Source organism: Pan troglodytes, chromosome 10, assembly GCF_028858775.2.
Source record: "Pan troglodytes isolate AG18354 chromosome 10, NHGRI_mPanTro3-v2.0_pri, whole genome shotgun sequence".
Taxonomy (NCBI): Eukaryota; Metazoa; Chordata; class Mammalia; order Primates; family Hominidae; genus Pan; species Pan troglodytes.
In genome coordinates, this window is record NC_072408.2 from 64,412,508 (window position 1) to 64,437,407 (window position 24,900).

The 24,900-nt window shown below is 53.2% G+C and overlaps 1 protein-coding gene across 43 annotated transcripts in view; it reads right to left on the minus strand.

The window, feature by feature from the left end:
* Positions 1-239: 239 nt before the first annotated feature.
* DDX11 (DEAD/H-box helicase 11) overlaps positions 240-24,900 on the minus strand; it is a 62,659-nt gene continuing 37,998 nt past the window's right edge. For 7 of the 43 annotated variants that reach the window (XM_054664386.2, XM_063786764.1, XM_054664388.2 and 4 more), the window contains 24 exons: positions 21,041-21,289; positions 20,432-20,518; positions 19,976-20,133; positions 17,125-17,170; positions 15,937-16,044; positions 15,598-15,685; positions 14,992-15,200; positions 13,211-13,363; positions 12,183-12,229; positions 11,755-11,834; positions 10,434-10,478; positions 10,246-10,313; positions 8,693-8,731; positions 8,329-8,437; positions 8,084-8,215; positions 7,072-7,184; positions 4,358-4,430; positions 3,935-4,038; positions 3,082-3,231; positions 2,754-2,822; positions 2,538-2,638; positions 2,045-2,129; positions 1,670-1,743; positions 240-1,490 (listed from right to left, as the gene is read on the minus strand). In XM_054664386.2, coding sequence (XP_054520361.2) covers positions 1,028-1,490; positions 1,670-1,743; positions 2,045-2,129; positions 2,538-2,638; positions 2,754-2,822; positions 3,082-3,231; positions 3,935-4,038; positions 4,358-4,430; positions 7,072-7,184; positions 8,084-8,215; positions 8,329-8,437; positions 8,693-8,731; positions 10,246-10,313; positions 10,434-10,478; positions 11,755-11,834; positions 12,183-12,229; positions 13,211-13,363; positions 14,992-15,200; positions 15,598-15,685; positions 15,937-16,044; positions 17,125-17,170; positions 19,976-20,133; positions 20,432-20,518; positions 21,041-21,289 — 2,850 coding nt within the window. In that variant the 3' untranslated portion in view covers positions 240-1,027. Of the gene's footprint in view, positions 1,491-1,669; positions 1,749-2,044; positions 2,130-2,537; positions 2,639-2,753; positions 2,823-3,081; positions 3,232-3,934; positions 4,039-4,357; positions 4,431-7,071; positions 7,185-8,083; positions 8,216-8,328; positions 8,438-8,692; positions 8,732-10,245; positions 10,314-10,433; positions 10,479-11,754; positions 11,835-12,182; positions 12,230-13,210; positions 13,364-14,991; positions 15,201-15,597; positions 15,686-15,936; positions 16,045-17,124; positions 17,171-19,975; positions 20,134-20,431; positions 20,519-21,040; positions 21,290-24,900 lie in introns of all 43 variants that reach the window. The other 36 variants (XM_063786776.1, XM_063786778.1, XM_063786786.1 and 33 more) reach the window with 14 other exon arrangements.

Here is a 24,900-nt window from a genome sequence, read left to right on the forward strand (position 1 = left end):
CCAGAATGGGATCCTCAGCCCTGCTGCCCTGGAAGGGACGGGTATGGAACTGTCCCAGGTCTGTGTGGAGACCACATTCGGGGAGCGGGAGGCTGGCTTGAGGCCACGCAGCTGGGGTGGGGACTTCCGTCTGCCTGTACTCCATCGGAGGATGGCTCCACCCAGCCCCTGCACCAGTGCGCTCCTCGATTCCCTAAAGAGGCTTCCAGAGAAAACAGCAGCACATATCAATAAAAAACTGAGCAGAAACCAACAGTACACTTTTAATTAAGGACCTGTAGCTGTGCAGGATGCAAACATCTGGGCATCAGTGACTTTCCTCCTGCCCCCGTTTGTCCCTGATGGTGGCACAAGATCCCAGCTGACCACGGCCCCTTTCTCTGGGGTCAGAGGGAGAAGACAGGCACAGTCAGCAGGGGCAGCTGTTGCAGGTGGGAGGGATATTTTCCCACAGGAACAAAGGTCTCCGTGATGACATGGGGTCTCTATAGTCATGTTGAGAGCCTAATGGCCCTTGGCATAATTACTGGTGTCAGGGTAGAAGGTGTCTTGGAGTTTGCTCAAGTGGTTGAGAGGGAGGGAGGTGCCATAGACTTGGAGGGAGGTGCCACAGACTTGGAGGAACTGGCATGAAACCAAGGATACAAATCCAGGCAGGGCTGTGGGGCAGGATAGGGAGCAGGGCCTTCTATTGAAGGAGTGACTCAGGAAGGAGGAGGGGAAGGTGACAAGCCCCTGGGCAGGAGCCCTGTGGCCATGGGATCATTTTAAATTGAGACCAGAGAGTGAGCAGTCCAGGGCAGCTATAACCTTGGCTAGAAAGGGCAGAGGCAGATGGGCCTGCTCCATCTCGCCTCTTAAGAAGGTGGACAGGACGGAGATGCCACAGTGGATGCCACAGCTGCCACAGCCTCCTGCGGAGAACAGGCAGGAAGCCTGGCTCTCAGCCATGCAGGGTGGAAAGAAAGATTCTATTCCAGGAGGGGAGCTGCCCTGGAACGCCCCAAGGACAGCCAGGACCCACTGTTCATTCAGGATTCCCGCATTTTCTCCTACGGGAGCTAGAGCTAACGCCTGTGCCTGGGTCCTGGCAGCGCTCTGGACTCCACACTCTCCTCCTGGGTTTCACCTTTGTAACAGGATCCCCGCAGACCACGCCCACGACAAACACTGTCTCCAGCGGGCAGGACAAAGGAAGGGCACGGCGCCAGGCGGTCGTGTGGCTGCCCATCAGGACGAGGCCGACTTCTCCCGGTGAAACTGGGCAGACAGAAGGCAGTGAGAAATGTGATCTCGGGGTGGGGAGGCTCTCAGAAAGAAAAAGGTAGGACTGACCTTCTGCATAGCAGCAATGGCGGGGCCAAAGGTAGCTTTGACCTCCACACGGGCTCGGATCCAGGCCGGCAGCTTGGCCAGGACAGGGGGCCGGGCGTATCGCTGGTCCAGGAGCACTATGCTGGCAAAATCCTTCTGGTGCCTGATGGCCCTGCCTGCATAGGAACAGAGGCTGGGGCTCCGAGCAACACCTGCCTCCCCTACAGCACATTCCCATGGCGACCCCCTCCCCTTCCTCAGACTTATATAGGAAACAGGGCAGGCAACCCCTCTTTCCTGTTCTCCCCCTCTCCAGCCCCCATCTGTCCACCCAGCTGGAGGCAGCCAGGCTCACCTATAGACTGGTTGACGGCCTTCATGCACAGGTTCTCCACCAAAGCCTTCCCTGGGGGTGCCTGGCCGGGGGCTCTGGGCTGGGAGTGAAGGGGATGACCCATCAGGACTGTTCCCTGCCTGCAGCTCCCCCTGGGAAAAGACCCTGCCAGGCTTTGGAGCCAGACCAGGAGGCTTCGTGGCCAATGCCAGCAGCAGTGGTCCAGGTGACATCACAGGGAAGATCAAGAGGGTGTGGAGGGGCATCCAAGCTTCCGGAGGGGGCAGGAGACGCCAGTGCAGCAGGGAAGGCCTGGCTGTATCAGCTCTGGGGGTGATGACACTCCCACCCACTGCCTACTCTCCTGTCACCCTCTGTGACACTGGGGTCACTCACGAGGGTTTGATCCAAGTAGGCCATCTTCTCCTGCAGCTCTGCAGACCTGATGTTGGGGAAGGGCATGCCCACCATCACCACACACCTGGGGGGGGAGACAAGAGCCCAGCGGGTGGACATCAGGACCTCCCGGGTCATCACCCACGTCACCAGCTGCTCCGTTCTACCCCTTCCCTCAGCCCTCTCCGACTGTGATCAAAACTCAGCCTCTCTCCACTCTGTACCTACCACCTGGAAAGGGCTTGTTCAGCTGAGAGATCCCATCTAGGCCAATTGACTGGGTCCTGATACAGCAATGGGCAGTCTAAAATCCAACTGCTTTCCCAGGGCCAAACCCAGAGCTGCTGAGCCCCTCCCTCCAGCTGGCTGGTCTGAGCAGTCGCAGCCCAGCTGTGGGCTCTAATGGCAGCAGACAGCAGGCAGGGGCCCAGCTGCTGGGAGTGAGGGCCGGCCATGTATCACGGCCCAGGAGATGAGCAGAACCACTACTTACCGGCCTAGGTTGTCAGAGAAGTTGATCCCTTCACTCATCTTTCCTCCAACCACAGAGAGGAGCAGGGCCCCTGTCACCTGGCCTCTCTCCTGGCCACAGGCCTGTAGGAGAAACCCAGACGCTGAGTTGCTGAGCCAAAACTTGGATGACACCCACAACGTTTCCAGCTGCCACCCCCACACGGTCTCAGACCCAAGCTCAGCATGACGCCCGCACCTGGATGCACCTGGAATACGCCAGCAGCACCTGCTCCACCTGGTGTGCGCTCTTAGGTTCCTGGAATATCTGAGAAAGACAGAGGACATTTCCCAGAGACAGGTTCAGGGTGCCAGGTCTCGGGTCTGCTCGTGGCCTTGTGTTTTCTGGCCAGGGGACTGGAGAACCTCACAGCCAGGGACTTTGGGGAAATCCTCTGTAGTCAGGGACTGGGAGCGGTGGGGATGAGGAGCCAGAAGCCTGTCCTGACCCAATGAGCACAAGAGCTCCCAGGAGGACTCAGTGGCACTGTCCTCACAAGTGGGAAGGCTGCCGACAGGCCACTCACCTTCTTCCTGGCAGCCAGACGGCCCAGCAGGCCACCCTTCTCCCAGTGGGCATGGACCTGGCGCAGGTACTCGTAGGAGGGGAAGAAACAGACCACCCCTCCAGGAACCACACCGCACAGGTTACAGAGAATGCGACCCACCTCGTCCATCTAAGGAAGGAAGGAAGGGAGGGAGGGAGCCCCCATGGAGCAACCCCTCAGCCACCCACAAACCACGTCTTCACCTTGAGACTCAAAACTGAGGAGAGACCCTCGGCAGAACTACAGCCAAGGAAGAGGACTTGGCTCCCCTGGGTGGGAACCATGGGGTGGTAGGTGCCACCTCCCACCAAACACACCCAGCCGCTGCTGCTGACTGCGCCTTTCTGACACATGTCACAGCACTAGCGTCCCTGGGGGGCCTCCCTATTGCCCTGGCACTGAGTCCTCCCTTCTTCTGTCCAGGGTCCTGATGGGCACCACAATGACAATCAGGGGCTGCATACCCCAGGCACACCACAGGAGATGCCCCCAAGCCCCACATCCCTGCCCCCGGCAGGGGCAGATATAACCAAAGGGCAAGAGAGCCAAAGGGAACTAGCAGCTTTCTCCTGCGTGAGGCGTCCTCAGAGGATGCCTGGAGGTTTTATGAATACATATTTCGCAGCCTAAGGCGTGAGGGGCGGGGAAGCTCAGACCTTCCTCCATAAGCATCTAGATCGACGCCGCTTATTCTGTGTGGCTCTAAGCGGGTGTCCCTGTGCAATTTCCCCAACACCTGAAAACACTCAGGGTGGGCCAGAGCGCCCCTGCCCCAGAAAACCCTTTGCTGCCTGAGGCCAGGCTGTGGTGCGGCGAGCTGGCTGGGACTGACCATCTGAGGCAGCTCTCTTTTCTGGAACGTGAATTCCAGTGGCTGGTTGGAGATCCCGCTGCAGATGACAAGGGGCAGGATGTTGTCTGGAGGGATCACGTGACCTGGTAAGAGCCAGGGAGGGGCCGAAAACTGGAGATGCAGGTGTGCTGCAAGACACTGCAGAAAGGGCATTTCCCTGCCCCATCATCCAGCACAGGAACAGCGACTGACAGCGCTCACCCGCCCACCATCGCCAGTCACACTGGGCAGCAGGCAGCAGGGAGCAAAGCAGGAGAGCCTGGGCGAGCGCACGAAGGGTGAGGCTCCCATCCCGGGGTCTCCTCCGCCCCTGTGCCTGGTCGCAGTATGAGGTATTACACACAGAAAACGGGGGCCAGAACCTGACCTCTAGCCTGCCCCACCCTGGGCACAGCTTCTCACCACAGGAAAACTCCACCACGCGCTCAGCTTCCACCCCAGCACAGGCCAGCAGCTGCTGCCGGAAGTCAGACACCTGTAGACCAAGGCCACAGCGTCACGGCCCCATGACCCCTCAGAGGCCCAGCAGAAAGGAAGCGAGAAGTCTGGGCTAAGAGACAGCAAGTACACACAAACTGAAAGAAGAGGTCCAAGAAAAGGCTGATGGCAAACTAACAAAAAGAAAAATGGTGACTGATACCCAGTGCTGGCAGTCTCGTTTAAACTATGTGCAGGAACAGCAAAGGAAATCCAGCAAATCTGGCACAGTCATTATCAACCCTGGCCATGCAGCAAAATCACCAGCGAAAATTTTCAAAAATACACGTGGCCAGGCCCCAGCCCAAACTACTGAATAAGAATCTCCAGGCTTTCACCTGTTAGACTGGCAAAAATCCAAAAGTAACCACTCTGGAGAAACAGGCATTCCTAGACAGTACTGGTGGGATACAGAATGGTACAATTCTCATGAAATTTCACAGTAGTTAACAAATTAAACATATTTATACTTTTTAACCCAGGAATCCCATATTTAGGAGTCCAGTGAGAAGATACAGCCCACAAATACCAAACAGCATGTGCCCCCAGACCTTTCCCTGTAATCATGCGCCTGCCTATCCAGAGGGTACTGGTTGGATAAGCTCCCTACACCTGTCCAACAGAGAACCACGCAGCCCACTAGAGGAGCGATGGCCAGACAACTGACTAAGATGCCTTCCATGTAAATAAAACAGGAAAGGGAAAAATGAAGACACGTTTTTGCTCATTTAGGGGAAAAAGAAAGACCGAAAGGATAAGCTAGTAAAACGGATTCCCTATGGGGGTGGGGAATGGGCTGGAAAGGGATGAGAGTGAGGCTTTCCTGAATAGATCTTTTTATATTGCTTTGACTTTTGAGCCATACAAATATTTACATATTTAAAAACTACAAGTCAGGAAAGAAAAAAGCAAATTCTAAAATTGAAAAGAAAATGAAACAAAAACAGCGTAGCTATCTATGAAACTGACAACAGAAGCACACAGAGAGAAGCCTGGTTCCACGTGACTTTAGAGCCTAGTGACCAGGCATCCTTAGTGGGTTACACTCTAAGGGCAAAGAGGAAAGGCAATTTCAATCAGATCTATTGTTAGAAGTAATATTGGTACTATGATTTCAAAACTTTTAAGTATATTATAGGATAGAGCAGATAAGTATGTTAATGTAGCGCACATGTTCAGGCTTAAGAGAAAAAGAGGTACAATAAAAGGTCAAGTAAACAAATCCTTTGATTTTTACTTAGAAACACCAATATGGGCCAGGCGTGGTGGCTCATGCCTGTAATCCCAGCTCTTTGGGATGCCAAGGCTGGTGGATCACCTGAGTTCAAGACCAGCCTGGCCAACATGGTAAAACCCCATCTCTACTAAAATACAAAAATTAGCTGGGTGTGGTGGCACATGCCTGTAATCACAGCTACTCAGGAGGTTGAGGCATGAGAATCGCTTGAACCCCGGAGGCAGAGGTTGCAGAGAGCCGTGATCGGGTTCACTGCGCTCCAGCCTGGGAGACAGAGTGAGACTCTGTCTCAAAAAAAAAAAAAAAAAAGAAAGAAAGAAAGAAAGAAATACCAGTATGGATTCATTCTGAAAACATTTCCTAGATCTGTCTACTAAAAACACCCCAGGAGCACGACAAACACCCTAGCACCCACAACTTGACTTCTAAATGTCATTCCCCATTACAAGAAACCAGAGTGGCTTGGAGAAATGAATCAATCCAGTGTGGGGCAAGGACACCCATGGTGATCCCATGACATTCTGCTGTGCTGGAGGCGAGACTGACCAGGCCACGGGGAGGACCTGAGCTAGCAGGAAGGGGCTCTCACAATGTGAACGTCAGAAACAATAATTACTGTAAACAACTTTAATATGCCGAATGAATAAAACTATGAATCTATCCATACAAAAATATAAAAGTCAAAAGCTAAGGCAGCTGGGGCTGGGAAGCACTGCTTCAGGATTCCCAGCAGCTTTTTGTCCAGGAGGCCCTTTGCTAGGTAGGAGTCACCACTGTGCAGAAATGCGGTTATATTCATCACAGTCATGCTCAAAACAGAAAACTGCAAATAGCTTGCACACCTAACAAGAGAGAAGCAGGTACATGAAATGCTACATATCTGGGTAACTGGAATCCAGCACAGCTGGGATACTGAAATACGTGCATGCTTGCTGACAAGGAGACAGGGTTTATGACCCCTCTGGCTGCTGAGTGAAAAGAGCAAGTTCCAGTGACAGGCACATGGAGGGAGCCGCACTTTTGTTTTTAAAATAGCTATGCACATAAGTAAAAATTATGCCTACAAAGACTATTATATTCGTATACATCAAAATGAACCTTTTAAAAGTGGAATCATGATTTTTTTCCTTGAGTTTGAAACCACAGAACAGCTTTCTCTGGGAGACGTGTGATCCTGGGGCTACAGAATGGAGCAGCAGAGAAGTCTCCACTGCTCCTGCAGCCTAAAAGGCACAGCAGTGAGAGAATAGCAGTGTCACCCAGTGGACACCACTGGGCCTGCTCGAGCTGACCCTTTCTGGCTTGGGGCCCCAGGAGAGAATAGGACTGATAACGCATCTCTCCCAAGCTCCCATCTCATCCCAACACCTGGGGCATGAGGGGCTGGGAAAGGTGTCCTTACCGGCTGCATGGTACCCCCTGCAATGACCACTGCCCGGCATTCCTTCACCACTTGAGCAAAGTGCACAGCTGGATTCAGGAGCAAAAACTTCAGGGTGCTCTGACTGAGGCTGCCTGGAAAAACAGATCGGTGGGGAGATGAGTGCAAGCCCAACAGACACTTCTATCGTCCCAGCAAAGGGGGTCCCCCAGGTGAGTCCAGGTCTGAGGCACAAGTGCTAGTGCTTTCTCTTTAAATTAAACACCATTTAATCTCTAGGACAACCAGCCCACAGAGGTGGACCATACTATCCTCTCCATCTTTTTTTTTTTTTTTTTTTTTTTTGAGATGGAGTCTCGATCTGTTGCCCAGGCTGGAGTGCAGTGGCTCAATCTCGGCTCTCTGCAACCTCCACCTCCTGGGTTCCAGCAATTTTCCTGCCTCAGCCTCCCGAGTAGCTGGGACTACAGGCACCCACCACCACACCCTGCTAATTTTTTGTATTTTTAGTAGAGACGGGGTTTCACTGTGTTAGCCAGGATGGTCTCGATCTCCTGACCTCACGATCCGCCCCCCTCAGCCTCCCAAAGTGCTGGGATTATAGGCGTGAGCCACCGCGCCCGGCCTATCCTCTCCATTTTCATATGAGGAAACTGAAGTTGAGAAAGAAAATAGTCCAAATCACAAGGCTCATAGATGACAAAATCATGACCCAAACCAAAGCCCACCTACCCCACAGTAGAAGTTTCCCTAGGACCCCTGCCCTAGAGGACCCCCATCCCAGCTCCTCGATCTCCTCCCGTCCACCTCCACTGCTTACCCTGGTCACGGGACCCCCATCCCAGCCCCTCGATCTCCTCCCATCCACCTCCACTGCTTGCCCAGGTCACAGCAGGCCAGTGCCCACTGCACTGCTTCCTCCTAACCCAGGAAGTTCCCAGGATGGAAGGAAAGAATCCTTTCATGCTGCGGCTCCTGGGCTCAGCTTGGCTCCTTCCTGGGAACTGAACCTGGCCAAGAACCACCTGATTACCTTGGCGGCTCAGGATGACCCTGCCGTCCTGGTTGGCCGTAGTGAGAGCTGCCAGGAAGCCTTCGATGTGCATCAGTGGGGAAGCTGGTCGCGGGGTGCTGGCCTGACTCTCGTCTGCAGGGGCTGCAAGAGCTGCACAGAGCAGAACAGGGAGGAGGCCTCCCTCTGGTCAGGTCCACACATGAGGAACAGAAGTCCTTGCCCATGCGTGCAGCCGGCTCTGCCTGCCCACCCTCCTGCCTCACCTTCAGTCATCCTGGGCTGCAGGCTCTGCAGGAATTGCTGAAACCCAGCCAGTTTGGGCTGCTCCCGGGATGAGAACACTGCTCCGTACCGTTCAGTGAATCCAAAGAGCTGGGTGGGATGAGAGAGCAGTGGAGAGGAACCAGGTACAGCCATGAGAGAGAGGCTGGGTGGATCGGAGGCTCTGCCAGGCCCAAGACACCTGCAGCACACATCCCACCACCCCAGCAAGGCCCACTGCACCAAGGAGAGTGGAGACGAAGGGGACTCTGGAGTTCCCTGAGGGCAGGGGAGGAAAGCATGGCAAGGGCAGGGGGTTGGGGCACAGCTGGGTCTTATTCAGGACCACAAGATGGGAGCAGTTACCTTTCTGCTGATCATGCTCTTCTCACAGTATCGCTGCACCTGCAAAAAACCAAGCCCAGCTGTAGGCATGTGTGCAAACTGAGCAAGCTGTAATCTTAAAAACAAAACAAAAAACACCAATTCTACCACCCAGGCAGCACAACGCAGTGCTACCTTCTGAGGCACCTGGAGCCTCCCTGCCACCAACCTTGTCATCCCCTCTCCGAGGCCACCCCCTCCTCTACTGCCCCTGCCCACAACGCAGTGTCCTCCTCAGGGGGGAGACCCTCTTTCCAAATGTCTCTCAAGTCTAAGAGTGCTCAGTAAAATCTAGGTCCCCTTGGCTTTCCTTCCAGGTGACAGAGAGTTAAAAAAAAAAAAAAGGAACTTCTATGAGCAAAGCCACAGAGGAGATGATGGCTGGGACCTGCTCAGGGGCTGGGGCAGTGCCACTCAGTCGGTGCATCCAATGTGTGTGGTTTGGTGCCAGATCTTAGCTTGGGATGCAGAGATGAGGAGTTTGGAGCCTTTAAACGGGTTTCTAAAAAGAGCGACGTCCTTCGATGAGGATTCCCTCAATGGTGAGTGATGAGACCCGAGACCCATGGGAAGAAGAGGGGAGAAGGAAAGCAAGGAGGGCAAAGGGAAGGCGAGAGAAGGAGCGCCTGCACCCATGTCCCAGCTGTGGGAGAAGCGCGGGGACGGCAGGACTGTCTGAGGCTGTCAGGCCTGGCAGCTGTCACAGGCATGTGGGAGACAAGGGGAGAAAGGCATCAAGGATGACCTGGATCCAGCCTGTCTGGCAGGGATGGCGGCAGTGACAGTGACCCAAATGTGTAATTCAGGGGAAAAGCTGGTTTTAAGAAAAAAGGCAGGCAGGATGGGAAGAATGTGGGGCCCCAAGTCAGTGCAGCCAGGTTTGGACGCTGTCTCTGCCACTTGCTATTGGCTCACTTGTGGGAAGCCTGTGCTCGCCACCCTCCTGAAGTCACCTCTATGGGCCTGTTTGCTTTCCTTGCCGGGGCAAAAGGATATCCTAGCTCAGAGCACAGCACATGGCATGCCGCCTAGAACAGAGGCAGAACCCTGTACCCGGGGGCAGTCACTGTTGCTGATTTGAGTTACGAGCTTGGGGTTCAGGCGGCAGTGGCCGTGTTTCATCTGGGGAGCGCTGGGTACACAGACCTGGAGTGAGCAGAGGTCTGAGGCTGCAACCAGACCCAAGGCCCAAGTGGGAAGACGTGACAGGGGTTGCACAGAACAAATCAACGTCCTATTCCTGTCCATAAGCCTGAGGGAGACTGTGCCAGAAGATGGAGTGAGACAGCAAGGACCTGGAGTCTCTATCTGTTCTATGGGGCACCAAGAAAGGTCCCTTTCTCACCCATCCCTCATCCCTGTGGCCTTCACTCTAAAAGATGACTTTTGTCTCACAGGCGTGTTGCGTTAAGGGTTAAGTAATTACACATCTGTTTTGCTTTTTCTTTCTTCTATAGTCTTAACATAGTACTTTACCCACAGGTGGTGACAGGAAGGAAATTGGATGTGGAATGTGGAAAAGTGGAAACCTCTACCTTGAACAGGTTGATGTTGTCGATCTGGCTCTGGAAGAGAAAGTCGTTGATGGTCTTCAGCTCCGTCCCTGAGAACAAACACATGAAGGGCCTTGGGAGCTTCACCCTTAGCCTCAGGTTTCAGTCCCAGGGTTAAGCTAGGAAGTGGCTCAGATCAGCTCTGGGCCCTCTGAGGGCAACTCTCTTACCTGTCTGTGACAGACTCTGTGTATTGGGATTTTGCTTAATGTTCCCTAAAAAAGAGAATGGAAATAGGTCACAGTGGCGGTTCTCAGGCCCCCCAACCCTTCCCTATCTTCTCTCCCTCCACACTGCACATCAAGTAAGAAGAGCATCTGTATTTGAATGGCTTTGTTTTGCTTTTCACTGTTTATAGCATGCAACGGACCCACTGAGAGGGCAGGTGGGTCCAGGAGCTTCCCATGTCTGACTCACGTGCTTGCACGTGGAACCCAAAGCCCTGTAAGTTCATGTTTTTCACCCCTTCTCCAGGAGGCCGGGACACAGCAGCCAGACCAAGGTATGCAGGGCATCGGAGCACAGAGGAGCTGCCCAGGCCACTGGTGAGCCTGAGGCAAAGCAGAGCTGGTGGCTCAGAGCAGCAACACGAGACCAGCTCCCGCCAGGAGCTCCCACAGGCTTTCTGCAGCTTCCACTTCCACAGACGCCTTCCAAGGGGGTGCCCCATCATAAAAGAAGGGACGTGACAGGGTCATGCAAAGAGGCGTGGGAGCTGGAGTCAGAAGATCCCAGGCTCCCGTGCTGGGAGCAGCCCTTGCTCCGAGCTCTAGTTTATGCGTCTATCAACAAGGATTCAAATACCAGCACTGCGTTCTCACAGGGCACACAAAACCGCATATGCAAGTGCTTCGAACAACCCACAGAACTATGCCTATCACGGAAACACCGTGTGTCCATGTGATGCTGTATCCTTAATATCCCCCCAGAGCAGGGCCTGAAATAAAAAGTCCTCAGAACATGGGCAAAGAACCCATGGGTCTAAAAAAAGCTCAAGTCAGACAACTCAACTAAGCTACAAAGAACAAGAATTTTCTCAATGACCAAGACCCTTCTTTTTTTTTTTTTTTTTTTTTTTTTTTTTTTTTTTTTTTTGAGACTGATTCTCACTCTGTCGCCCAGACTGGACTGCAGTGGCACAATCTCGGCTCACTGCAACCTCCGCCTCCCGGGTTTGAGCAAGCAATTCTCTTGTCTCAGCCTCTGGAGCAGCTGGGACTACAGGCCACGGCAACACTCCCAGCTAATTTTTTTGTATTTTTAGTAGAGATGGGATTTCACCATGTTGGCCAGGCTGGTCTCAAAACTCCTGACCTCAGGTGAACCACCTGCCTCGGCCTCCCAAGTGATGGGATTACAGGCGTGAGCCACCGCACCCGGCTGACCCTTCTTAAAAACACAGAGAACTGAGGTGTCCTGATGGGCATCCAAGGAAAAAGCAGCCCAGCAAGTTTTGCAGGCCTGGGGTCAGCAGGGGGATGAGGCTCTCACCCCCTAGCACAGCCACGAATTTCTCCAGCAAATACAGGATCTGCTTCAGGTACATCAGGTTCTTGGCCTTCAAACGCTTCCTGAGAAGAAGCCAACGGACATTAAGTGGTGGTGCCCTGATGGCGACTCGCCCCGCCCACCCCAATGGAAGCCTTGCTGCCCGGTGCCTCTCAAACTGGGTCACAAGCTACAAATCCTTTCCCAGAGAGCAGGCTGGCCACGGCCCCAGGCCTCAGAGCCAGCGGTCAGTCCCCAGCCTTCCAGGTCTGTGTGCAGCACACACCATGATGTGCCTAGGACATGAATGGCATGCAGCTCCACCCCGCCACAGCCCGGGCCAGAGGTGGGAACCAAAGTGCTGCCTCTCAGAGGCCCATGCAGGGGGCCACCAAGGGACTGTCCCACTACCTCAGAGGGTCACATCTCACCCATATTGCTCCATGTACTGCAGCAGCTGGGAATGGGCCTGGCAGAGCTGGGGAAAGAACACAAACCAGGCTCTGAGCAAGCAGCCCAGGGCTAAGGTACTGACATCTTAGATTCACCTAGAAGATGCTGGCCCTGGACACACAGGAAGCCACCAAAGGGAGGAGAGGGGGCTGGGTGCAGACAAAAGGTACGGGTTTCCACAGCCCTTAGGCTGGTGGGAGCTAAGAGAAAAGGGAAGGAAGGGAAGTTTTCCTCCAGTGTCCACTGTGGGTCAGAGAAAAAGCAAGAGGCTGAATTCCTCAAGTATGGAATCTCCCTGCTAGTTTCCACCGGGTTGGGAAAAGACCTGGAGTCTACAAAGAGTGATGGTTCAAGGTCACCATCACATCCCAGCCTCAATTCAGCCCAGGCACAGGTCAGTAGAGCTGGTGGGATGTCGTGGGGGTTTCACAGTCAGAAACCAGTGGGCACACCCCAGCTCCACACTCATGAGCTGCATGACCTCAGGACAGAGCTTGACCATCTTTGAATCTCCAAGTTTCCAATGTAAAACAGGAACACCACCCCCATGGCAGAGTCAGCGTGAAGACCAGAGACACCTGGTGCCATGCATGGCGCATGATAGGGCAGCAGGAGGAGCCTGCACTGATCTTGAGCATTCCTCAATTCAGTCCCCTCCAGACAACTTCAGTAATGACAAAATCCAATCCTGAGGGGACTTCTGCCTCACACATGCCATCTCCCTGGCTTGCAGAACTGGCTGCTGGCATCCAGGGCTGGAGGGACTCAGGAGCATGGGGGCAGATGAAGTGCAGGGAAATGAGGCACTCTGTCATAGTGGGGTCCCCAGAGTTCTCGGATGCACTGGAAAGCCATGGTCAGGCTCCGATGAGGTCACCGCCTGGACTCGTGCACCCTCTAGCAAGCCCCACCTCCGGAGGAATTCTTGGCCCAGGTGTCTGGAGGAACCATCCAAGTCCCTTTACCTCACGGCAGGCCCTGGCCCGGGAAGGGGAGGCCCACGCACCTGGGAGCCGCTGACCTCCACGCTGTGCATGCCCGTGATGGTGTCGATCAGGTTGTGCGCCTCGTCGATGATCACCACCTGGTCCTGCAGCCGGATGCCCGCGGCCTGCCGAGTGGCTGCATGCAGCAGCATCTGATAGGGCAGCACCACCAGCTGGGAGGGGAGATGAGGCCACCTGAGCAGGGCGGGGCTCCCCTGCAGGAGCCTTGCCTGCCTGACACTGAGCTCCTGATGTGAGTGCTTCTATTTCCTGCCTGGACTGTGTAGAGACATTCGAAAAACAGCTTGTGGCAACGGACAAGCTCTCCTCGAGTTTCACATGAAAAGCCAATACATGAAACACAGGAAACTAGGGCTGGTCTGACTCCTGAGTAAACCAAGGGCAGGGCTGGGTGAAGGGAACCCCTGCTTAGCCTTGTCCATGTCCTCAAGGTCGTCCCGGAGGCCCCCGAGTTTCCACAAAACACCTGAAGACCATCGGTGCACCAGGAAGCGGCCCCAGCTTCTGCTCCTGGAGCTGCTACTTCCCAGCTGTGTGACTCTGGAAGAGTTGTCTAACCTCTCTGACCCTCGCTTTCCTCATCTGCAAAATAGGGTTGATACATCCTATTTCAAAGTGAGGGTTAAGGCGTGGAGCTGGGGTAACAAAAATAAAAGCAACTCTGCAGATCTTTAGGTGTTTGTTGTTAGGAAAGTTTCCAGTTAAAGGAATACTCATATAAAAAATAAAATATGGGAAAACTGAATGGCTCCCTCACCCACGCTTGGTGAGAAAATATGAGTCACTTAACTTTTCTGGGCTCCAGTGTCCCCATGCACAGAATTTCACTGGAATACTATTAACATAAAAGCAAAATATGGTCAAAGTACTTTAAAAATTCAAAAATCGTAAAGATTTTGGGCCATATTATGGTATTTGTGTATAAATGCCTATAGCACTAATCTTGCTCTAAAGGCAAACAGACCGGAGGGAAGGCCTGGGACACCATGGGGCCTGGCAGCTTTCCTCAGTTTCTCTGCCAGTGCCCACACAGCTCAGCAGGTATGCTGGTGAGCATTTAGCTGCTGTGCAAAACGGTTACTTAGTTCCCCGAATCTTTTAAAACCTTACATTTTTTTCTGGATTATACAGAATTTTCCTCAAGTGATATTCTGTTTCCAAAGTCACTCAAATTAAAGAAGTAGCAAGGAAATAGTGAAACTGCACCCACCAAATAACAGTGAGATACTACTTTTCATCTGCTACATTAGCAGTTCTTCCTTCTGTTTAAAAATCAAGAGAAGTTGAGGCAGAGAAGACAGTATTCTCACGTGCTGCAGGTAGGTGTAAGTTAGGAAAGCTTTCCAGTTAAGAGTACTGATATTACAAAAAGGAAAAACTGGAAAACTGAATGGTTCCATCACTGACATCCTCCATCACATCATAGGCATGGAAGTTGGGAGCATCACTTGGAGAGCCATTTGTAAATAGATGTACGCAGCGCACTCTTCTCAGCTCCTGGCATCCCCCCTCTCCCTGTGGTTTCACTAGGAATGCACCGGCTTTCCTGGCTCCTAAATACTATCCCCAGTAATGCCAAACTGGCCCTGCTGCCTGGAGCCCCCAAGGGATCCCACGCGCCTCCTCCAACTCACGCATCAGGAGAGAATGGGCTAAGGTGCCATCAACTGGACCACGGTGGGGGGCATCCCCCAAACTACAGTGTGATGAGGACCCCCCCCTCATGGCCTAGACCACAGTGAGAGCCAAGAGTGGCTTTCTGGCCCTGCAGGGCCCTCACCTGGGCTGCAGGGATGGCAAGGCGGCTCCCGTAATAGGGACAGGCCCGGGCCTCCTTCCCAAGGGCCAGCAGCTGCTCAATGTCCTTCACCTCTGCCAGGGCCTCATCCCGGAGGAGGCCCATCTGCTCATGGTTGTAGAAGGGGCAGGCTGCCTGCTTCTCCTGCCTCCTTCTCTTTGGCTTCTCCTCCTCAGCTCCTTTCTTCTTCTCTGAGAGTGGCGCAGGCACAAAGAGAGAAAACAGAGAGGATAGCAACTGTCCACGGGCCTGAGAGAGGGTTCTGTAATATTGAGACCCAATTCCACGGGGTGGGGTCTATAAGACCCTCCCAAGTACTGCCTACTGTGGTCTCATTGGAACACTGTAAGGTTTTACTTTTGTTCTCCCGAAAGAGCCCGTAAAATCATCTCCAAGCCAAGGATTCGGACCAGACACTGACCCAGAGAGTAGGAACACTTTTTCCCAAGGAGAGGGGACTCAGGAAGGAACTGGGGTCTCCTCTGCCATTCTTTCTACGAAAGACACTTAATGGTCTTCAGTCACTGCCACCCCCCCACCTCACTCTCTCCAGACCACCTGCGGCTACACCATGGTCCCAGTGGCTACCGTGCCTGCTTCTCTGCATATCCACGCAGCGGTCGTTGATAAGCTGCACAGAACCTAGGCTTTTCACGTCTTCATTTACACAAAGGTTCTGCAGCAAAGGAGAAAGAAAGAGGCAAAGAGATGGTGCCAGCTAAATGACATCCTACCAACACACGTGGACCTGCCCCCGCCACCTCTCCTTTGCCTTCCAGTGATGAGCCAGCCAGGCCAGGGAGGGGGCTGCTCCTCGCATGGTTCAGCCTGTCACAGACCCAGTGTCTCCCAGGCCTGGACGAGCAGGACAAAATTGTGGCGAAAGGAGCAGGATGGCCCCTGGTGGAAATACTGGCTACTGTTTACCTGCCGGGAGCCGAGGGAGACCAGCCGAACATCCTTGCCAAAGGGGCTCTTCTTCACCTCATGCACAAACTGGGCCAGCTGGGAGTGTGTCCGACTACAGTAATAAATCTAGCAGAGAGAAAGAAAGGCGCTTCAAAGAGGGAACCAAAACATCCCACAGCATTCTCTAACATCAAGGCACGCCAGGGCCTGAGAGGCTGAGGGAAAGGGAGTGGCTCCCAATGCACAAAGCCGAGGCAGGACAGCAATGTCCCATGTCAGGCATCTATCGAGGGACCCAGGGGTTCCCAAGTCACCCACAGCTCCAGAAGTTCAAGGGAATGCCCCAAAGGCAGCTCCTTCCACGAGTCATATCCAGCCTCTAATCAACCGCTTTTGGGGGGTTGGCCAATCTTAGGACACGGGTGACCATCTCCCGTGGCAAAGAGTCCCCACTTGGGGAGGGTGGGTTGTCGGTGGGAGGGGAGGGAGTGTGTCACACACATCCCCCAAAGGGAAAAAGGAAGGCTGACCAGAATACCCTCTCTCTACTCCTCTAAGGCAAGAGTGAAGGGAGGAAAAAAAGAAAATACCTACTTCCCACAGAAAACAAGTCATAAATCAATGAAACCAAATGGGAAATGTCAGACCATAAACAACCCATAGCCCTCCATGCAAATGGGAACACAGACAAAGGGAGAAGCACACCATGAGAGACCCAAAGGGCAGGGGACTCATGTCTGTCCTACCCGCACCACCCAGCAGGGACAGAAAACACCCAGATTTCAGCCCAGAACAGCTGTTCCTTGATGCCCTGGGGTGGCAAGCATGGCCCTGCCCCCAGGAGAGGTCTCCCCAGGCCCCAAACCCAGGAGAGGTCTCCCCAGGCCCCAAACCCAGGAGATGTCTCCCCAGGCCCCAAACTCAAGAGAGGTCTCCTCAGGTCCATGCTACCAGGAAAGGTCTCCCCAGGAGAGGACTCCCCAGGCCCTGACCCCAGGAGAGGACTCCAGGGTCCACTGCAGCTGGCCAAGGGAGCAACTTAGGACCAGGGTTGTGTGCAAGAAGCAACAGAATCCAAGTGCTGGAAACTCCTCCTTTGTGGAGAGGAGGGTGAGAAGTAGCCAAGTGACTCCAGCCTCCTCCCCAGGGGTGCACAGCCCAGCCCATAGCCCCCAGCACAGCACCAGCTGAGGACACTCGTGTTACCTTAGTTATGTGTTCTTCCTCCAGGTCATCCTCATCCTCATCCACTCTGTGTGTGTGAGAGAGAACAGAAAACAGTCTTCCCTCAGCAAACTCAGCAAAACGCACTGAGCATCTGCTGAGCGCTGGTGCTGAGCCCTGGCCATTCCCAGCAATGGGTTCCACCAAGGTAGCAGGTGCTGCTCGCTCAGAAACTCCCCCAGGCAAATGCCAACCCCAACCTCCCATGGCCACTCAGGTCTGTGGGTAGGGAAATGTAAAAAGGAGAAAGGGGCTCAGCACCCCCAACCCAAGTCTTGAGTTGGAAGCCTCAGGACTCATGGCAGGCTGCTCTCCTCTCTGCCCTCCCTCCAGCAAGCTGGATCCCTCTGAGGCCCCAGGGGGGATATTTGCTCTTCATCATCTCGGGCCTTCGGATGTTCTGTGCCTGGAATGTTGTCTCCCCTCACCAGCTCCCAGTCAACTCTGAGATAGCAGCAGAAACATCACCTCCTCCAGGAAGCCTTCTTTGACCTTCCCTGGTAGGCCTGGCTGCTCTGACACAGATTCATGGCCCCTGCTCTTCTCACCCATCTCATTCAAAATCGCTTCCTCTCGGTCTATCTCCCCAGACTGTCATGTCCACAAGGGAGGACCCAGGTCGGCCTTGTTTCTGCTGAGTCCCCGTGGCCTCACCTAGAGCTTGGTATGCAGCAGGAACCCCATGACCATCTCCTGGATGAAGCTACAACTGACCAATCGAGTGAACAGAGGATGCTGTCACTTATGACCAGCTACAACTCTTCTTTTGTCAGCGCCTCAGTCTGCCCTTTCCAGCAATGTGGGAAGAATCCATCAGCGCCAGGCGTTGGCAGGGAAGCCAGCCCTGCATCCCATGGCCTGAAGCTGAGCTAGCTCTACTAGTCTATGCTCCTCAGAAAACACAAAACCATCTGACAGGCCCACGATACCTATGGCAACATCACATAAAAAGAAAACATTTTTGTTCACCTCGAAATTCCTTTCTAACAAAGCAGAATACAATTGTCTTGGGCTATCAGAAGAGTAATTATTACAGGCTTGGCTTCATGGTCACTAAAGAGTAGGCAGCTTTATCTTAAAAGGCTTGGATATAATCTTATGTCGCATGCTGGACAAAGCCAGCAGGGGCTCACTGAGAGGCTGGGTGTGTGAAGAAATGAAGAGCAAAAATTTTCTATTCAGAACTCAGGTCCTCTGAGGCTCACGTTATCTCCTGAAACGTGAGGGCATGGGAAGCCCCGGAAGCTGACCTACAGGATCCATGGTTCTTGCCCAGACCTGAAGGAGCACTTTGTTCCTTTAATATTCACCACCTCCATCTCCACTCAAGTTCTCTGCCTTGTCCCCACGGGCTGTAAGGGAGAAGAGAGGGAGCAGAAACACGACCTCGGAGGTGGGCAGGAAGGGTTCATGGAGCACAAACTGTTTATGACCTCCTCTCACCAGCGAGGCATAAAGCAACACGGTGGTCTGCCCTGGGCAGGGGCAGAAGTTGAAGTCCACATGCGCAGCCTGGAATTACACTACCAGACTGCAACGAGGCAGCATCTGCTCATTCATGTCAACTCGATTTTATTGAGCACACCTCTATGCCAAACACTGGGTCAGCTCTGGGAACATCAAACTATAAAGACGTGGTTCCTGCCCTGAAGCAGCTCGAGCCCAGCCAGGGAGAGGAGGCAATAACAGAAGCACAAGCAGGTGCGTGAGCAAAACAGAGCAGCTGACACCCGAAGCCACCAAGACGACACCTGAGCCAGGCCTTAAAGGAGAGGAAGACATCTGCCAAGGGAGGAGGGCAGGGTGTTTGGCCACAGCACGTTGCATGAGCAAATCCTCAGACAGGACAGAGGAAGGCCTGGTGCGCTGGAGGAAGTTCAGGGCAGCGGGGAAGCTGGTGCCTGGTGGATGGCGGCTGGAGGTGGCGTCAGAAGGCGCCCTGCAGACAGACCGTGAAGGCTGGGGATGAACCTTCAGGAATATCCATGGAGGGTCTCTGGTCTTGCAGTTACCCTCCGACAGACGTGGTGGCCAGGATGTCATAGGACACATGGGACTCATCATCAGGTGCAGCCCCCCACCCCATCCACATCACCATTTTGTTTTCCTTGTAGGCAAACATGCTGACTTCACATAGGTGCTATTTATTTTCATGTCTATTAACTGTCCCATGTCTTCTTCCCTTCTATGTCCACAGCATCTGGACAGTGCCATACTCAGAGCAGACACTCAGGGATGGTGGTGAGGTTCCAGTGTGAATGGGAACGGGGCTGTCACCAGGGATCCTGTGGGCCCGAAATGGCCTGGGTGGCCTGTTCAGGGCTAAGTCACCCAGCAGCTCATGGCTCATCAAGTGGAAACCTTGAGTCTCGACCAACAGAGGCTTTATGGGAGAGGGAAAGCTCAGGCTAAGGACGCCTTGACGGTTGGCACCTCACATGTTACCCAGTGCAGTCAGCTGCCTCAGAGCCTGAGATCTAGAGCCAGGCCGGCTGAGTTCTAGCCCAGCTCTCCACTGCCGAGGCTTGTGGCCTCAGCCAAGGAGTCTCTCCTTGTGAGGCTGCAGCCTCCTTGTGTATAAGGCGCAGACACAAATGTTCCTGCCCTGCCTGAGCTGCTGTGAGGACAGCTGAGAGGACACAGACCAGGCCGGTGACTGTCCTCACTGCCACTGGCACTCATGGACCCTAGGAAGGACCCAGCTTAGAGCAGAGGGCAGAAGTCACCATGCCTCTTGCCAGGTGCTTCATGGCATCTGTGGCATGAGGGAAAGAGCTGTCTTCAAGGGTGCCCCCTGGCCTGGGGCAGGGTTGTGCTACCGCCTCTGTCTCACCCGCTTGCCACCTTTTTCTCCTCATCACTCTCGTATTCGGCGAGGACCAGCTCCTCCTCCCCAGACTCCAGCTGCTCCAGCCGCTCAGCCTCCGGGCCTGTCTCTAGCATCTCCCTGCTGAGGCGGAGGAGATTCTCTGTTTCTTCTTCTTCCTGCCTCTGGACAGGGGTAGTGGAGGTGGTGAGGGAGGAAGAAGTCTCAGCACCAGTACCCACCTCCCCACATGCCAGAGACAAAGCACACCACGCCCATTCACATAGGCCTGGCTGCCTGGCTGGAGAGAGGTCGACTCCTAGGATCCACGCCTCAACCACTCACAGCCCAGCTTCTTTACGGGAGCACATAGCCAGTGAGGGTCATGGAGGGGAGACCAAGGCGCTGACCACGCACCCATGAGCCTCCAAGCAGAGCAACCCTGCCTGGACAGAATCCTGCCCCCCAAGAAATGAGGCTCACCAGGCGCTTGGCTGCATACTTGAGCTGCACCCTGTGCTGCAGCTGCTGCAGGCGTTCTTCTCGCTGCTTCCTCCTGGCCTGCTCCGCCTACAGAAGGCAGACATGAAGGAAAATCACCAAGGAAGCCCAAAACCAGGCCTCTCCTAAGGAGTCTGGGCCACTCAGCCCGGTGCCTCCTCACTGGGGGCATCTCTCCTTCCCCGGCCAGCACTCAAGGGCTGCCGCATCCCCTTCCCGGGACCTCATCCCTGCAGGTCCCAGCCTCGCTGCTCACTGCGGAAGGCCGCACACTCCTCCCAAAGCCACACGCTCTCCATCAGATCCATTTGCAGCCATTGAACCATGCTGCCAATGGCAATGATCAGGTCCTTTCCCAGGTGAGTAATAAATGGGCACCAACAGTTCCTTGTGTGGAGAAGGCCTGCTGACCTCCAGCTCAAAAAAGACAGCACAGCGGCAGCACCATCGACCCAAGAAGCTGATGGAAGAGCTGAGAGGCATGGCAACGGCAGGGGAACATGCACTACCTGAGTCTCAGAATCGCCCCAGAACAATCGCTGAAGCCCTGTTTCCTCCAGCACTCCCACTTCCTGATACCCCAGGTCTCACCTTTAGTCGGTCCACCAGGTCCCTCTCTTCTTTCTTCTGCACAAACTGAGTAACCCAGGCCGGTTCTCCAGCAGGCCTCGGGGTGCCTGCAGCCCCTTCGCAGGAAGAAGACAGACACAGGGATTCATCTTTCTCATCATGTAAGGAGCCAGTTCCAGTTTCAATGAGTCGTGCCTCTTCTTCACGCTTCTTCTGTTCAAAGTCACGGAGCCAGGAGAGGGCCCCACAAATAAGACTTAAGGACTTCCCCTGCAGGAAGAAAAATGATCTTTAGAAACAGGAAAACAACAAAGCCTCCCAAATGACCTTTCCCCATTTTAATAAAAGCTTGAAAGAAGGTCTGGCTGTACATATGAGAGGATGCTCTAAGGCCAGCCTAGGAAAGGAAAGGAAGGAAATTAGCACTAGAATAGCCAAGAAAAACAGAAAAAAGGAAGAAATGGAAACTGGGCCCAAGAAGCAGGAAAAAGCTTCTTTAATTATCCAGCTCACTGTTCTGAAAACAAATTTGAAGCAGTTTATCAGATTCTATGTAAATATCGCACATAATTAGAAGAAGGGGAGACATTAGACAAAAAGTCCCCTGAAAGAATTAAGGCCCCAAAATGCTGAGCAAGAAATCCCAGGTACTCGCCAACGGGGAGCCAGAGTGACCGCGTGGCCTTTGTGCAGCTCGTGCGTGGATACAGGATGATCAGTCACGAGTGCCAGTGCTTACGGTTTGTGTTTTGTTTTTGAAAGCAAACTAATCACTCTGGAAGACACCACTCTTTTTGTCTGTTTTTGAGAGGAAGTCTTGCTATGTTGCTCAGGCTGGTATGGAACTCCTGGGCTCACACAATTCTCTGGCCTCAGCCTCCCAAGTGGCTGGGACCATAGGTGTGCGCCTCCATATACAGACTGGAGAACACTACTCTTGACTTAAGACCAGAATTTTCCATAAGCCTGATTGAATTGTATTCCTCCAAATTCCTGTGTTGAAATCCTAACCCCCAGCATCTCAGAATGTGGCCTTATCTGGAAATAGGACTGTCACAAATGTAATTAGTTAAGATGAGACTACTAGGACGGGACCCAGCCTAAAGGGCTAATATCCTTATTGGAAAGGGGACACGTGGATGCAGACATGCACAGAAGGCAGGCGATGTGATGATATCCAAGGAGAACACGCCACCTATAAGCCAAGCAAAGGGGCCTGAAGAGATCTTTCCCTCGCGACCCTTAGAAGGGACCAAGCATGCTGACACCTTGATCTCAGACTCCAGCCTCCAGTGCTGTGGGATGTCAGTTTCTGTTGTTTAAGCCCCAGTTTGTGAAGCTTTCCTCTAGCAGCCCCAGGGAACCAATACAGTTCTTCCAGAGAGGAACCTTCAGGGAGTGCCACAAGGAGGTGGCCCTGGTGTCCACAGGGGAACTCAGCTCAGGGGAGTCTCTGGAGGACCCCATGCCTTCTGCTCCAAGCAGTCAGCTCTCTGAGCCTGCTGAACCCAGAGGGGATCTCAGAGTATCCAGGGCGGGGTGAGACACCTCGTATGACTAGGGTTGGGGCAGCAGCGTGGCACAGAAGTCAGAGTCTCAAACTCCACAGCCAGGCACCAGGGTTCCAGCTGCCTCCCCTACCTGCAGCTCTGTGGCTCAGGCTGGCCTCACTACGCTTGTTTCCACGAGTGCAGAAATGGAAATGACAACAGCAGCACCTTCCTCATAGAGCTGGTGCAAGCAGGACATTAAGACACACAAAAGGCCAAATCCTCTGGATTAGAGGATTACCTGGCAAATAACAAGTGAGCGGTTGGAGTTAGCCAACTTTTTGCTATCATTAAGTAATAATAATAAAATTATTAATAGCATTATTCTGGGATATGGGATCTATTAGTTTTCATCAAAATCTTGAAAGGCCCTGGGATAGGATAGAATGACATTGCTGACAAATGGATGGATCCCATATTTTTAGGAAAGCCCCATATGTACCATTTCCCTCAGCTTTTGATAGAAAGTAAATGGCAAAGAGTTCCAGGCATTTCCCAGCAGCACCTGGAGGGCGGCTCTTCTGTGCTGCCTGTGACATCGGAAGCAGTCAGCTTCAGCTGTCACTGGGCTGGGAAACACAATGGTTAGAAAGCCAGTGCCCTCCATTTGAAAGTGAGCTGAGGAAGTTCCTAAGGGTATGGTCAAAGTTATCTTTCAAAAACAACCGTGGTACACTCCGGCACAACAACAAAAGAGTAACTGAGGCCCACTGTTTTCTACATCCTGTAATAAGACCACAAAACTTTTAGACTGGAAAATGTTAAAAGGATTTATAACCAAAGGCTCACCTTCCTGGGGTATCATCAACAGTTACATGATTTATGCCAAGATAAGCAAATTCATTCACTCTGAACACCTGCTGGTTGCAGCAAGCATGGGGCTCAGAGCTGAAGACACAAAGGTGCAGAGCCCCTAGAAAATGCTCACAGGTTCACATGTAACATACAATTCGAGGGCATCATAGATCCCCGCAAAGCATGCATTCCAGGTTGGAGGACTCCCGGAACTGCAGTGTTACACAAGGCACAGCACACACCAAGTGGTAATGGTGACTCAACTTGATAGACCTGTATAAGGCTTAAAAGGTGACTATCAAGGATAAACAGCATCTCGGGCAGCTAAGGTGGGACACCTGTGCATCCAAAGTGGGGAAGGGCATGGTAGGCACAACAGGTAACACAAACCCCATTCAGGGTGTCCCACAGCATGGCTGCTCCTATGGGCTGCGGGACACCCAGGACAGGAGAAAACACTCTATTCAGGAGATGATTTAGAAGACAGAAGAATGTCAAAGGTAATAAAGCCACAGGGTACATTCACAGAGAGTGCACACAAGAAGATGAGGCTATAGAACCAGAAACATCGACAATTAAAGGCTGAGCAGAGGAAGAAGACGCAGAAGTCTGGAGTGCAGAAGACTGAGATGGAAAGACCTGAGAGGGAGAGGTTGGGTTGTCAGGCTAAACAAGGTGAAAGGGGTCAAGTACAGTGGCTCATGCCTGTAATCTCAGCACTATGGGAGGCCAAGGTGGGAGGATTGCTTGAGCCTAGGGGTTAAGACCACCGGCCTAAGCAGCATAGTGAGATCTCATTTCTACAAATTAAAAAATTAGCTAGGTGTGATGGTGCACACCTGTAGTCCCAGCTGCTCAGGAGGCTGACGTGGGAAGATCACTTGATGCCAGAAGGTCGAGGCTGCAGTGAACCATGATCTTAACACTGCACTCGGCCCTGGGCAACAGAGCGACACCCTGTCTCTAAAATTAAACAAGGCAGAATGAACATGCACTCATCTGTGTTCCAAAGCACACTAAAATTAACCAAAGTAATATGGAGGCTTACACCCACAAAAACAAAGAAAGTGGAAGGAGTAATATGTTTTAGGAGAGAGGGAAAGAAGGCGGAGACATGGAAGTGATTCGGCAGAGACACTCAAGCCCAAGTGTCCCCAGAGATCTCCCCCACTCATTCTCAGAAAGACTCAGGAAGTGGTAGGAACATGGCAGGCCACTGAAAACAAAGGGACGGGTTGAAATTCTTTTCAAGAACAATTAGATCCCCAGGTTGCAATCCCTGCTCCTGCTCCTTGCAGAAGACAGGAAGTGGGCTCTAAGTGGAAGCTGAGCTAGGAGAGCCCTGGAGGCAACCAGCAGATTGAGGAGGCAAGAGGGAGGGGGAGGAGGGCCAGGCTGAAAGCAGGCACTGAGGGGGACTCTCCACCTGGATCCCCTTCCCCAGACCACCTCCCGGAAGACCGGCTATTGGGCTTCAGCCCCTGTACCTGCTGGGCCAGAGCTCAGAGGCACCTGCTCTGGAGAGACCGAAGACTC